The following is a 15,588-nucleotide window of genomic DNA, read 5'->3' on the forward strand; positions in this document are numbered from 1 at the left end:
CATGCAGATACGATTTTATCAGCATTCTTGATTTTCCTGAAGTTATTGTGAGTTTTCTTCATGTGGTGGCACCTACTGATACACTTAAAAATATTTATTTTTATTTTGTGTATGAGTGTTTTGTGTGCATGTAGGCCTGCACACCATGTGTGTGCAGGGTCCCCATAGGCTAAAAGAGGTCATAGATCCCCTGGAAATGGAGTTTCGGACAACTGCGAGCCACTCACCATGTGGATGCTGGGATTGTAATCCAGTTCCTCTGGAAGAGCAGCTAGTGGTCTTAATCACAGAACCATCTCTTCTACCCCACTAGTACATTAATCAGTTGTTTCCTCGGGGGAAAATTCCTGGTCATAATACAACACCCACTTGTGGTGACTGGTTTTTTGTTACCTGACACAAGCTAAAGTCATTTGAGAAGAAACTCAATTGAAAAAAGCACCCCTATCAGACTGTCCTATAATGCCAGCCAAAAGCTTTAATGAGTCTTTACAAAAATAACTGTGTTGTGTATGTTTGTGTGTGTGTGTGTGCCTTTCTGTGCATCTGTGTGCACATGTGCCTTTGCGTGGAAAGGCCAGAAGTTGGCACTGAGTGTCTCTATCACTCTCCACCTATTTCTTTGAAGCAGAGTCTCTCCCTGAACCCCAGGCAGGTGTGTTCTAAGGTAGATCCAGAGGGCTATGCATCATCTTCTTGATTAATGACTGATAGGAGAGGACCCACCTCACTGCAGACACCTGGCCAGATGGTCCTGGGATACAGAAGAAAGTAAACTGAACAAGGCACAAAGATTAGGCCAGTCAGCAGGGGTTTTCTGTGTCCTCTGCTTCAGTTCCTGCTCCCAGGTTCCTGCCCTGACTCCCCTTCATAAACTGTAAGCAGAAATAAATCCTTCCCACCTCGGGTTGCTTTTCATTATGTGTTTACTACAGTGATAGGAAGCAAAACAGAACATGATTGTAGTTTTAGTTTGATAATAGCGGATTTAGATTCTTTTATCTACAAGTAAGATGAACCTCCAATTTTCTTCATTTCCTGGTTTCCTTTATGGCATACATGTGGAGGTCAGAGGACAACTTGGAGTTTTCTTCTTCTGCCGTGTGGGTTGCTGGGACGGAACTCAGGCTGCCAGTTATGGTGGCATGTACCTTTACCCATTGAGTCACCTCATCTCTTCTCTGTGGGACTTGAGGAATTTCTATTAGCCATCCTGCTGCTAGACTGTCTCCAGGCTTCGTGATCACAGCTAAGGCTAAAGGAAGGAAAGCCAGGAGCAGGCCGGAGCAGCAGTTTTCTGAGGATTATCAACACCTCAGCCCCTTTACTTTGTTTCCGGACCTGACACACCAGGACAGGCCAGCAGTAGGTTCTCAGAACCTGCGTTTGGAGGACAATGCTTGAGGAAGGATCCACACCTTCACATCTATCCTCCTCCCATCAAGCTTTGGCCATGGACTCTGGGCTGGTACTTGGAGCCATCTCTCAGGGTGGGGTGAGAAAGGGAGTGAGATCAGGGTATTAATTTTTTGTTTGTTTGTTTCCTCTGAGAAATATGTGAGGCTCATTGTGTGCCTTGACAGGACATCTGTGCCATGGAGCTTTCCCTCCAGGCTCCAGTAACTCCTCTCGGCTCTCATCCCTTTGGACATAAGAAGGTCAATAGATTGGCCAGTGCTACCTAGGGGGTCTTTGTGCTCCACGTTGCACTTCTAACACTCACGTACGCACACCCGCTCCCTTATTGAGACACAGTCTTACATAACCCTGGCTTGCCTTGAACTCTATAAAGTTGAAGATGATCTTAAAATTTGGGAACCTCCTGCCTTCACTTTACACGTTCTTGTAAATAAACTTTAAATTACCCAAATCTGAATGTGCCCTTAAAGTTGTTAACTATTCTATATCAAAAGAAACACTGTATTGCTTCTCTCTCTATCCCTGTCTCCATGGCAGAAGCATGTGCTACAGGCAGTAGGCAGCTCACTGAGCCCCAACATCCCACATTCTGGACGGTGTTTTGGAAGGGTGCCCTATTCTATTCACCACACTCTGATGTGAACCAGTCCCCAGCTCTTTGGCTGTGAGGCTGTTCAGATGCCTGAGGGACATAATTCACCCTCTTCCTTACGTGACTGTGGGCCAGTATCCAGTCTTCCTGTTCCAGAGCCCTGAACAACTGAAGGCAAGGCTGCAAGGCTTACTCGTACAAGAGGAGAATGCGATCAACAGACCAATGATCTTCAGCCAAGATCCATGGAAGAAAGTGTCCTTCAAGCAAGATTTAGCACCAGAGAAGTCTGCTAGAAGCAACTCCAGCTCTGAGGAAACAGCCTGTGGGGCATCACTCTTAAGCTCTTTTAATTTCCTCGATTTCGCCAATATAAAACCCACGTAGTGGCCAGTGTATGTTACATATAATTATAATACTTGGGGAGTAACTGGTACATGCTAACAAACTGTCAAGACCTGACACCTCCATAACCAAAGCATCTCCGGAGATCTGAAATGTCATTTCAGAAAAAGAAAAAAAAAAAAAAAGCAAAACTGTTACTATTTAGAATTATGCACACATGATTTTCAAGTATCCGAAACAAGAACATTAAAGTAAGTCACATGGTGAATGCGGGACTGCCCGCGGCACAGCTGCACCTCCACCAAGTCCTCATGCGCATGTGTCTCGCTGACCGCCTCTACAAGCACACATACTTGTGAACAAATTTATGTCAATATTATTTTGTAATCCTGTATCTTATATCCCCCACAAAAGTCCACACAGACCAACGATGTTCAGGCAAATGCATCAGGAAGTTTTTCCTATACCCAATTCCTAATTCTTACTTCAGCAGGCATTCTCTGCTTCCCTGGGGGGCACTTGGCCCCAAGCAGCTCTCTGTTGGTCACTACGTACGGGCAGGGTGTGGAGGAATGGCTTCATATTATGACAGTTCTGAATAGATGGAAACTTTCCCTTCAGAAGCATTTATTTATGACCAAAGTAGAGGGGAAAACAAAAGAACCCCACAGCAGACTTTTAAAGATTCAGGATGAAGAATATTCAGGTTCTCTTGACAGCTGTGACATCAGAAGGGTGCTGAACAAGGACACCAGCGTTGCAAAAGAGCAGAGTATGAAACCACTGAACCTTGACATGGAACCTTTTTTATTTTGTGATAAAAACAGTGTGCATGTTCCTCCCCACCGCGAGTCAGGAACATCCAGTCATATGCTGGTTACTGAGTTTCTCATACAAACAGATACAATGTCACTTTTCAGGGACATGAACACAAGGCAGTTGCCGTAGTACCAAAATAGCTAAGGGTGGGGGCCTCAGGACATTGACATGTGCCCTTCCAAACAGTCCTCGGACATTCATCACACTGGTTAAAGTCCGGGCCCTGGAACCACACGCTAACAGAACATTACACCTTTGGTTCTTTTCTTTGCATGGCTTATGAGTGGCCAAGTTTAACAAAATGATATCATAAACTTTTGCTGAAGGCTTTCACTAAAATTTTTAACTCTTCAATCCCCCCACCATCACATAAGTCAGAAAATGATGTAAAAAACAAAACAAAACAAAACAACAATAAAACAAATTAAAAAAAAATTCAAAGGCAGGTGGAAGTCAAAGGATTCATAAGAATAAAAATAATCTAAAATAGAGATCAATGCTTGGAATAAGGATGTGCCTCTGCTTCAGACTCCAGGAGAAAGGGATTACCTACCCCCTCTCCCTTTCCTAGACACTACATAGGTCAAGAGTTCTAACACCTAAGGCACAGATCAGACATTTAACTGGCAGTGTTGTCCTCTTCATCTCTGTACCCTGTTGTTTGTAATGGCAGCTACCACATTCCTCCTCCCACACCCAAAGGATCCACTTTGAGGGATCCTTTGTTCTTGGTTCACCATGTCTGGCGAAGGACCAGTGACCCACAGACCCGGTGGCTAGATTCAAGGCTGCTGTTCGCAGGCAGTGGCACCGGAGCTGGAGGGCAGAGGGCTCCACACGCAGGTTCTCTTCATCGGGGACCAACTGATGCTCCATGGGAGACAGTCACCGTTTAGGGCAATAAAGTGTTCATGAAAGGGGCTGGTAGGATGATGGTCCCACATGAGAATAAAGCCAAATGACCAAACTTACTCTGCCATAGACCACAGTGGAACGAACTGCTCTTGTTGACTCAGTGAATTGAAGGGACTTAAAATCCCCACTTGTTTATGGACTGCCATGCTAACAGATACACAGAGTTCCCACGGGGGGGGATGTCACAAACTGATGAATGAGGGGGGCACTTATTTCAACTATCAAGGGAATAAAGACTATCGTTAAAACAGAAAACCCTAAAGCAAACAAACAAAACCCCCAGGTGATCCACCTAATAATATACACAAACGCTCCAGCAGAACTCTTTCTCCTTGTGTCATGGGCGTCATGGCCCCAGGGAAGCAGCGATGGCATGGCCACAGGGCCACTCGCTACCCGACTGAGGGGAAGACGGAGAAAACCATTATTCTGCTGCTCGAGTCTGGCAGTCACTGGGACCACAGTACGGGAAGCAAGTTGGAACGAGGTACAATCTTAATAACATGAGGGCAATGAGGAGCAAGACTGTGCCGCCATCATCTGGAGGTGACCCTAGGGAAGGAGGAAAATGCAGCAAAGACTAGCAAAGGCTGCCTCATGTGTGCTCAGGAGACTGTCCATTCTCCAGTGCCAGAACCCAAACACAAATCCCAAGTCTTCACTGAGAATCCTCTGTGTGTACCAGTAAGTCAGATCCCACAGTGTGGAGGGAAACTGATAAATCAGCTTCTGACCTAAAAGAAAACTGGTCATAAGGCATTTGACAGTCACTGGGTCCCCCGAGCCCCAGGCAAGTTCAGTCCTAAGTGGCAAAGGCCCGTGGAGAGGCATTTTCTTCTGTGGGCATCTATGAGGAGCAGTGCAGCAACCGAGAGTACCTTCATCTGCTGGATCAACGAGTCCTAAGTTTGGGGGATAAATGTGCTTCACAGTGGCAGTCAATGGAGGGCCTGTAGGTGACAATTGCTTCTTGCGCGAATTAGCTTATTCTTGGTCATTCCAACATTCACTCAGTTTTCCTACTTTACAACAAAATGGGAGGAATAACAGTACATAGGCCCCCTAGAGTACAACCGTATACTGACTAGGCCAACAACAGAAGAACTAATCATATCCTTCCCCAGTGAGTACATATGGGGCTCCACACACAGGTGAGAGAAATTAAGGTGCAGGTTCAGAAAGGGTCTCCTATTTCCCAAATAGCTTGTTTTCTCCTTCCTTCTAGGGATAAGACATGAAGACTGAGTGTGTGCATCTTCCATTCTTCCATGGAAGCATAACTTCAAAGGCCAAGGCTGAGAACCATGACCAGAGTGAACCCCGGGAGACTCCTTGGGGTGCTGGGAATGTGGGAACAGGAGCCTAGAGTTGTTTTCCGGGGTAGGAATGATCAAAAGCACAAATGTCTTGCCTATTTACATATGGCTGGGGATCAACCATTGGCAGGTGCAGATGGGAAGGCACCAGGGAAGCCAAGGCCACTTCCAGGCCTGAGAAGGTTAGACAGGTCAACCTGGGCAGAACCCCGGGGCCCAATTCCCAGTCCAACTCTAGAGCGGAATCTTCTCATGGATATAGAAGCCCCCAGGGCTTAAGATGCTGTTGGAGCTGCAAGAACGCCTAGGCAATAAAAGGCATCCATTGGATGGATATCTATCATCCAGACAGGAGAGAGAGAGAGAGTCTTAAGGCTTGTATTCATCTTGCATCTCCGTCAACTTGCAAGATGGGCAAAGAGCATCAGGAGCTGAGTCTTCCCCTAAAACTGCACAGATACTTAGTGAAGATGAAAATAACACTTCTCATGCTTGTCTGAAAGATCGGAGCATCTCTCCTGCCTCCCAAAGCTGCTTACAGAGGTTTCTTCATTTCTTGTCGGATAACCTTCATTCGTTCCTCAGCAGCATGTATGATAGGCACTTCCATCTCTACCCTTGAGGCAGACTCTTCATGCATAAACCTGCATGTTGCTGTGTGGTGGCTCAGACATGTGTGTTCCAGGACCCCGCTGACCTCCTCCACCACCTCCAGGAGTTGGGCTGGTGGTCACATCTGACCAGTCAGAAGCGGAGTGTGGCGAAGAGCTTGACCACTGGTCAGGAGATTCTGGGGATGGTGTCAGGTAGGGATGCTCACCCTGGAGGTGAGCACCATGACTGGGGGTTCGCTCAGCAGCATTTGAGGAGGCGTAACTGTGCTGGGAGGGGGGTGTGGGGTACTTGCCTACGGAGGCTGGGAAAGGATGGTAGGTTGGGACAATGGTTTGAGCTACCTGCCCCTCTTGCTGGGGCATCATGGCAGGTGGGAAAGCCACACTGGGCAAACGGGCCATCTCTGGGATCTGGTACATAGGGGGCAAGGGGCCTGCAACAGCTGGAGGGCAGTTGGACTGTGTCTGGGGAGCACCAGCTGCTTGGGCAATGCTGCCTTTTGGGATAAGCTGGAAAGTCACAATGGGAGGCAACGGTTCCCGCTGGGTGGAGATGTGCTTCCCTTCTGGAGGTCTGCTCTGGGGAGCTAGGCCAGGGTGAGCTCCCTCAGCCGGAGCCAGGATCATGCCAAACATTTCGTTGTACTGGGTCTCATTCATCTCCACGCGGTTCATCCAGTCTGCTGGGACACTGACTGGATGTATCCTGCCCAAGCTTCCTGCACTGCCACTCCCTGGGGGGACAATGTGGTGGTGGGCTAGCAGCTGGCTGACTGACGGAAGCACAGTGCTGGCTCCTGGAGCCAAGGGCTGCATTTCATGAAGGTTAGAGAAAGACAGTGCATGCTGGGTATGTACGGGGGCAGCTGGGGCGGCAGTAGCCAGCAGAGGGGTGGGGGAGGCCTGTAAGATTCCAGGGGATGTGATCATGGGGGAGGATGTAGCATCAGAAACATACGTGTGGGGAGACTCAAGAGAATCAACAGGGGATAAAGTCACTGAGCTCTCAGACAGCTGGACCTTCTCACTGAGGGACTTCTTCCTCCTACTCCCCTTGACATCCTTAGCCTCCTTGGCAAGGTTAGGTAAGCTCGTGGGCATGGCGCTCTTGGCGTTGGGCCGTCTAGCCTTTTTACCCATTGGGGTGTGCTTCAGGCTGAGGAAAGACCTGTTGGGCCCACAGAGGACAGGTGAGAGAGCTGATGTCAGTACAGTCCCTGGAGGGCTTGGTGTCACGTTATACTCATCCAGGAGGCGAACGATGTCATGGTGCATGCGATCCCGAGCCACATCCCGGGGGAGGCGGTCCATGTGGTCTGTGATGTCCCGATTGGCAAAATGGTCTAACAGGATCTTGGCTGCTTCATAACTCCCCTCCCGGGCAGCAAGAAACAAAGGCGTCTCTTCCTGAAGAAAGACCGTGGAATACATTTTAACACCCATAAAAATGTTTCTAACTTTATTCTTTTATAATCTTTTTAGTATCTTTTATGTGTCCCTATGAAATATTATGGACATGCAGGACATCTTCCTATGCACCGAATGCGTATCTTTGATTTCCACAGAGATCTCATCTCTCCCGAAGACCTCACTCTGCTCCCAGGAGCACTGGCTTCTTAGACAGGAATCAGTGAAATAAAGCAGGACTCCCAGCCAGAGATTCACTTCAGAGGGATGGACTTATCATCACAAAGTGCTGAGAGCAAACAGGGTAACAGATAAGAAATAGAGGAGGAAAACCCAAAGTATGCAAAGAATTCAGAACACGGGAGAGATGGGGTGGGACGTGAGAGAAAGAACTAAAATAAAAGAGGAATAAAGGAGGGGAACATGACAGGCAGCTTAACCAGGGGTGTACCAGTGTTTCCAAGGAGAAGAAAACAAAGGACTGCATGGAGAAAAAGGAAAGAAAGTGAGAAATGGTGGTGAGCATGAACAGGACAAAAGCAGACAGACTGTTGAAGGAAAGGCAGGGAGGGCTACCCCAAACAGGCAGAGGCTCTGTCCCAACATGCCCCATATCCTCCTTCAGGGTCTCTGGACCTGGCTATGCCCACCAGGCTTCCACAGGTGGCCAGTTAACTGAGACAATGCTGTGAGCATGCTCAGGCTCGGAGCTCACGGGCTGTACCTTATTGTCCTGCATATCTCGGTTGGCCCCGTTCTTCAACAGCAAAAGAGTGGCCTCCACATTATTGACGGCAGCTGCCCAGTGGAGGGCAGATTTCCCTGCAGGGGAAACACTTCGTAAGTACACAGAGGAGGAACGCACTGTGGGGTTTTAAGGAGACCTTGCCCTCTCCAGAGAGTAGGAAGCTGGTGGCCAGGGAGCCCACAGGAAAGCATATTTTCCCTCCCTTGTGTTCTCAGAGTATTGGAGAACAGGCTGGGAGCCGCTAGGTAAAAGGATCCCTTGTGGGCTATTCACATCCTCCACAGGCACATCTTTCACTTACAGAAGACAATAAACATTTTACTCTAAATGCATAGTTAGGCTATCTCATAACCCTCCTAGTGAATTCACTCCCATATTAAGAGTGGTTATGGCTAGGAACTTGCATAGGTAAGCTTTTCAAGAACGTTCTTTAAAATCCAAGAACCCTCATATAAACAAAACAAAACACCACAATAACAACAACTACCCAAAACCCTTCCAATCTTAATCTAGGGACTCCCACTGCCTCAAGTGTCTGAGCCCAGCACACTGAAGGAAGTCTATATAAATGATGGGTAGGAGAGTAAGGGGTTCTCCAATTTCTGATCTGAGAAGGTTCTCTCGGGCGTGTAAGAATTCTTTTGCTTAGAGATGCCCCTTTTCAGGCAGTATTCCACACCGTGGTCATCACCCTACCGTGGTCATCACGCTACCGTGGTCATCACCCTACCGTGGTCATCCACTGCGTTCACATCTGCCTGGCAGTTGATCAGTTCTGCCACCATTCCTTCCACAGCCAGGCGGGCGGCCAGAATCAGGGGCGTAGTGCCGTCGTTCATTCTGGCATCGAGATCGGTCACTCGGTTGCGGATCAGAATCTACAAGAGAAGCGGAGAAAAGTGTCCCTTAGATGAAGAAAAAGAATGAAACAAGAGCATTCAAACTGAGGCTTCCCTGGTTGGTCCTCAAGGGAAAACACAAGAAAAATTGTGTTATCTTTATGCCCTAGAAGCTGTAACGGCTAATCATTTCGTATTTGCTGAATAGATGGACACGCCTGACGATCAGGACACACTGGTCCATGATGACAATGTTCTGCTTTCTAAGGGGAAGGAGATGTGTGTGGGGTATCACAACATCAATCACGTATACAGTCTGAGGTCATCTAGAACAGTTCCCCTTTCCCCATCAGGTTAAAAATATGAGTACCAAAAAAAAAAAAAAAAAAAAAAAAAAAAAAAAAGACACTTCCAACTCATGTCAGTGATCAGCTACAGGCCCACAACAGGCAGAGCTGGAGAAAGAGAGAGTTGACACTCATCAAAGGATTTGGACCTGTTACTGCTCCCACCTGACCTGGGCGTTTCCAGGCATCTTTGCTTATCAATATATTGCTGATAAAGATTCAGAACCCTGTTGCTGACTGAACCATCTTCTGGTTACTCAAAGTTGGTCTGCTGGCAGGGCATCCTCACTTTTCTATCAAACATAACTAGTTTCTCAAAGACTTCTGGATTAGTTCAATGAGATAGTGTTTCAGCAAAGCTAAAACATTATAGGCCAAGAAAAGCGATTTTATTTAGTGTGTGTGGGCATGCTTATGCAATGGTACACACGTGGAGGTCAGAGAGCAGCCTGCAGGCATGAGTTCTGTCCTTTGATGATGTGGGTCCTGGGGACTGAACTCAGGCTCTAAGGATTGGTGGTTTGAATGAGATGTGCCCAGTAAGTCTCAGGTATTTGATGATTTAGACCCCAGGTGGTGGCCATTTGGGAACGATTGGGCAGTACATGGCCTTGCCAGGGGAAGTACATCACAGGGGCGTGCTTTGAGGTGCCATTCCCAGTTGTTCCCCACCTCCTGTCTGTAGTTCAAGGTGTGAGCTTTCAGCCGTTCCTGCCACCATGCCTTCAACCCACCCTCATGGGCTAATCCTCTGTAAGTGTAAGCTCCATTAGACTCCATTATAAGCTACCTTGGACATGGTGTTTCACCACAGAAATAGAACAGTAACTAAGACATGCCTTTACCCACTGAGCCACCCCGCTCTTCTTACCCAAACCCACTCTCAGGCTCTTTACCTGGAAGACGCCTTGGGCGTCTGCCGCAACCGCGGCGTGGAGAGGGCAGCGGCCCATGTTGTCCTGGGCGTTGGCATCTGCTCCCGCATCCAGGAGGCGTTTGGCAGCATCAGCTCTCGAATAGCGCGCTGCTAGGTGCAGGGCCATCTCACCGGTCCGGTCTGTCTGTGCCTGAAGGCTGGCACCTTGGTAGACCAAGTCTGTGATGATGTTGGCGGAAGAGTCCTCTGCATCCTCGTCTTCATCACTCAGATCTGAGCTGCCTCCTCGGAGAGAAGCCAGCATCAGCGGAGTACACCCATCTGCAGGGAGGGAGCGGTCCAAGCATGCTCAGATTAGCTCACTAGCAAACAGGTCTGCTGAGTGCCATCATGCTAGGGGAAGTGAACTCTGCCCATGTGGCAACCGTGACAGGTTTTGCATGACAATGCCGGATATGTACGGGAAAGCAGCTGCCTTCCCATCTGGGCCCTCTTCCTTAAGCTCACAAGCTTTTCTGCTGGAGTTGAAGTAACACGATGATGTGTCATTTTTAAATAGACAACATAAACAAACCTCTACACACAAGACAGGAGCTACAGTCGTTCTCTGTGCACTGCTGTGGGATGCTGTGGTGTCTGAGTAAGAATGACCCCGCCGACACACACCCTCATATATCTGAATGCTTAGTTACTGGGGAGTAGCACGGTTGGAGGAATAGGAGATGTGCCTTTGTTGGAGAAAGTGTGTCACTGTTGGTGGGCTTTAAGTTTTCAAAACCCCATGCTCGGCCCAGTTTCTCAGTCTCTCACTGTCTGTCTCTCCCTCTCTTTCTTTTGGTCACAGTGTCGCTTCACAGCAATAGAATGGCGACTAAGGCATTTACTATTTTTCTATCCTAACCCATTTAATTAGCCTCCTTGTTCTCAGTAGGCTGTGTACAAAGCAATGCAAAGTTCTTCCCTTTCTTTGAAATCTGCATTTTTTCAATTGAAAAAAAAAATTGAGGTTTTATTTAATGTGCATGACTGTTTTGCCTACATGTCTATCTGTGTCATGTGTACATCGTGCCCATGCAGGGCAGAAAATGGTGCTGGATCCTCCGGAACTGAAGTTGCAGATATAAGTCACCAAATGGGTGCTGGATACCGAGTCCAGGTACTCTGTGAGAGCAGCAAGTGCTCTTTACCATAGAGGCCTCTCTCTAGCCCACAACTTTAAAATACCTATTTATTTATCTTACTGTCTGAGTAGGACATGTGCACATGTGCCTCAATACACAGATTTCTGTGTGGTAGAGAATGTGTGTGTGTGTGAGTGTGCGCGCACATGTGCGCTAACATACATGTGGAGGCCATTTTTACATGGATTCTGAAGCTTGAACTCAGATAGGCTTTCGTAGAAAACACTTTTACTCACTGAGCAATCAACCTCATAGTTCCTGGGTTCTGCATGACTGTATTGCTCACACATTCATTTCCTCAAGCTCATTTAGCGTCTGTTGGAGTTGGCGGGGGCACCTGAGCAGGTGGGAAAATGCTGACCGACCAAACACACAGAACTAAAGAGGGTAAGGACCAGTACTGACCTGGGCCCCGGACATTCACATCCAGAACGTCCACCTCCTGCTCTGCCTGGGGAGGAGTGAGCGCCAGGGATGGAGTCCGGCGGATGTCTGCAGCTTCAAGGTGCTGCTGTGTCCAGGGGCGCCGATCGATGGGGTCATCTTCCGACAGCAAGGCCTCATCCTCAGCCTGCGTGGGGAAGTAGTTTTCCCACCTTAACCGAGCCGTCCGGAAGCTGCTGACAGGGCTGAGGAGCAGCAGTCTCCCAGCATCCCTTCTGACCTCCGCTGCGTGTTCCTTGCTTTCCTGCCCTGACTTTCTGAATCACTCACTGCGCAGTTATGGCTCCCATTCACCTCTCTGCATCCCGGCAGTTCCCCCACAGTCCATTCCAGACTCTAGGCTCTAGCCCCTACATGCTACTTTTAGATCTTCAAAGCATTATATTCCCCTTTCTGGGTCTCTGGCTGCTTCTTCTCCTTGTTGATGATGATCTCCTCCATCATTGCTTGGCTGACTTCTATTTGCTCTTCATATGGAATCAGATTTTAGTTGTTTTTGTTTTTGTTTCTTAAGCTCTGTTTCTCTTTACTCAGCTGGCCATGTGGTACGTGTTACATGGCACTATATCACCAGAGACCACAATTTATCTTTTTTTCTTTAAAAGAATTTAACTTTAGTGTGCAAAATATTGGGTTTTTACAAAAATACCATTATAATCCTTGTACCTTGCTGATACATTCACCCATAACCCTTTCCTCTTCTCCCTCCAAACAGTCTCCCTTTGTGTATACTGCTGCTGTCCTATTTATCTCTATTAGTTAAATACAGATTCTGCACATGAGAGAAAGCATGCATTATTTTGTTTTTCTTTCAACTAGAAGGTTCTCAAAAGGTGGAATAAGCCTTGTTCAAGGTGGTCTGGCTGCACTAAATGCAGTACTGAGCTCAGAGCGGAAGACAAAGAGAAATAAACACGTGAACTTAAACATATCTACCCTTTACTGAATTCTTTATCTGTAATAGGAAATAGGCAAGAGGCATTCTAGCAACTGTTGGATTGATGCCTCAGAGAAGAAAGAGCTGTTATTATTATTTATTATTACTACTTTAATTATTATTGTTGCTATTTTAGACAAGGACTATTAAACACAAAGAGGTTCTAAGTAACTGCCATAAAGCAGCAGGCTTTTGGAGCTGACGACTAGTCAGTTCTGACAGATAGAGCAACGGTTCTTGTTTTTACTTTTTCTTTTTTTTTTTTTTTGAGATTATAATATAGTTACCATTTCTCCCTTCTCTTTCCTCTCTCCAAATCCTCCACCTTGCTCTCTTTTAAATCAAGGCCTCTGTTTTTCATTAACTGTTGTTAAATGCATATTTATCTCTAAATACAACCTGCTCAGTCTGTATGTTACCTAATACATGTTTCAGGGCAACTAGAGCAATATGGTTTTGTTTGTTTGTTTGGCTTGGTTTTAGAGGTAGCTCAGGCTGGCCCCTCACTGGAGATTCTCCTGCCTCAGCATCCAGAATGCTGGGACCTTATCTGGCTTAAAGCAATGTTCTTAATCACCATATTCAGTGACCTCCCTGGAAGTTAATGGTCTTGGCTTTCTTCACTGTATAATTCCATCTCTCCTTACAGAGATGTATCCACAAACGGAGCTATGAGTGCCCACACAACCAGTCCTGACTCAGCAAATGTGAGCATGACACCCAGGCCAGAAGGCAGGCTTCCTTCACTATTTTAAAAGGTTTCTTGAAGAACATACATGGGCAACCAAGACTCAATTCTCTGAAGGTCCATGCTGTTCATGGGGATCTGGGAAAGCCACTGTCTGGGAAAGACAGAAACTTAGAACGCAGTTACACGATGGCCAGCAATATGGCTTTGCCCAGGACAGCTTACCTTGGCTTTCTTTGGCTGGGGTCCTTCATCATCAACCCAGTGTTCACTTGTCCCAGAACCAATCAAGTTTGCCTCTGACACTTGCACTGACAGATTTCTGATGATTATTCGGAGAGAAATGAGAACGGAGGTTATGGCTGAACAAACATAGTAGCTTTCAACAGTTCCTCCTCATATTCCCATGCTATCTTCTGATTTGGCCCAACAAGGATAGGGTGTGCAGCACTTCTTAAAAATTACCTTAATATTTTTAAAAATTACGTGTCTGTGCGTATCTGAGTATGTGAGTTCAGGAGTTTGGAGAAGCCAGGGGTGTGAGATCCCCCTGCATCTGGAGTGACAGGGATGGGAAGCCACCCAACATGGGTGCTGGGCACCTAGCTCAGTTCGTGTTCTTGACTACTGAGGTGTTTCTCCAGCCCCTTTAATTACATTATACACTCAGAGTACAACAAAGGGCGTCAGTTCTGTCCTTCATCACATGGTTCTGGAAATCAAACTCAGGCCATCAGGCTTGGCCATGGGCGCTTCACCTACTGAGCCACCTCGCCTGCCCCGACGGGCAACATACGACGTGACATTTCTGAGCATTTATCCCTTCTCTTCTTATCGCCTAAGAGATTACGACAAAAGCATTCTCTGTCTCAGGTACTGAACACCACTACAACACGTGTGCACAGAAAAGAGGCAGCCATGCTCAGAGACTTGGACAAGCCATTCTCAGTTGTGGTCAGAAATGGACCACATTAGAATAGTTTGGAATATGAAACTGTGATTCAGTAATATGGCCTTCTGCTGATCTCTGCTTATCCCTGTGAACAGTGGCTTATTTTCAAACCCTCTTACTTGAGCCCCACAGCATCCTGCCCCACGGGTTCACGGCGCTTGTGATTGCTGGAGTCTCGGCGAAGGGTGAATCCTTCAGGCAGCCAGAGGAAGCCATGCTTGCGCTTTCTCTTTGCCATGATCACCCCCAGCAGGATGAAGAAGAGGACAACAACAAAAGCGACCGCAAGGAGATAGAGGAGCTGGGCATTTCTTGGAACCTCAGATGCACCTGAAAGTTCAGAGATACAGAGCAGTGCTGTAGAAACACCAACCTCTTACCCACAGCAAGGGTGAACCCCGCTGAGGTCTCTTCCCAGCCTTTCCCCTTAACCGCCAATGCTACTCACTGACGACAGACACCAGAGGGTAGGACAAGGTGCCCTGGATGGCATGAGAAGCCAGGAGAGCGGCTGCCGCGTCAGTGGTCTTGAAGCACTGGTCTGAGTCTTGAACGCACTGTCGATTGTCAATTTCCAGAAACACCTTAGAGCTTAGAGGGGTGATGGGGGGGAAGAAATGGAGGGTCAGGTCTGGTGGGCTCAGTCAGAAAGGCTCATACTGCCCACACACCCCTCCTTCAGAAGCAAGCTTTCCACCTCTGGGAGAGAGAACTCAGAAAGGAGGACAATTCAGATGCTGAGCGTGGATCCCCACCCAGGAGTGCTCCCATCCTGTGGTCTGGCTGACGTAAGCCTTCTGATGAGGTGAGACGTGACGGGTCGCTGGGAAGTGGGTTTGCAGAGCTCCATTCTTACGGGCTCCAGTGTTTCGCCCCGACCCCACCTGCTCAGTGGTGCTTACTCTTCCCTACAGCTGTGCCTCTGTATGTCTGGGCCTCATTCTCCTACGTGCCTATACTCGCATCTCGGAGGCACAGGGACCGAAAATTATAAACGATCAACAAGTAGCTGGACGTGAACGATACAAGAACTGAGGATTACTGCTCTTGTCAAGCACGTGAATGAAGGGCCTTGAAGGTGAAGCCATAATGAATTCAAAAGACGCATCGTGAATGAAGGTTCTAAGGCAACTCTGGAGAAAGATTAT

At 47.6% G+C, this 15,588-nt stretch overlaps 1 protein-coding gene across 1 annotated transcript in view; it reads right to left on the bottom strand.

Annotated features, from left to right (window-relative positions):
- Nucleotides 1–3,146: 3,146 nt before the first annotated feature.
- Nucleotides 3,147–15,588, bottom strand: part of Notch2 (notch receptor 2) — a 138,764-nt gene continuing 126,322 nt past the window's right edge. Inside the window, exons 27-34 of the mRNA XM_021632350.2 lie at nucleotides 14,889–15,031; nucleotides 14,560–14,770; nucleotides 13,714–13,810; nucleotides 11,825–11,990; nucleotides 10,258–10,559; nucleotides 8,906–9,053; nucleotides 8,152–8,249; nucleotides 3,147–7,427 (exon numbers count right to left, since the gene is read on the bottom strand). Coding sequence (XP_021488025.1) covers nucleotides 6,039–7,427; nucleotides 8,152–8,249; nucleotides 8,906–9,053; nucleotides 10,258–10,559; nucleotides 11,825–11,990; nucleotides 13,714–13,810; nucleotides 14,560–14,770; nucleotides 14,889–15,031 — 2,554 coding nt within the window. The 3' untranslated portion in view covers nucleotides 3,147–6,038. The remainder of the gene's footprint in view (nucleotides 7,428–8,151; nucleotides 8,250–8,905; nucleotides 9,054–10,257; nucleotides 10,560–11,824; nucleotides 11,991–13,713; nucleotides 13,811–14,559; nucleotides 14,771–14,888; nucleotides 15,032–15,588) is intronic.

This window comes from Meriones unguiculatus, chromosome 10 (genome assembly GCF_030254825.1).
Source record: "Meriones unguiculatus strain TT.TT164.6M chromosome 10, Bangor_MerUng_6.1, whole genome shotgun sequence".
NCBI classification, from domain to species: Eukaryota; Metazoa; Chordata; class Mammalia; order Rodentia; family Muridae; genus Meriones; species Meriones unguiculatus.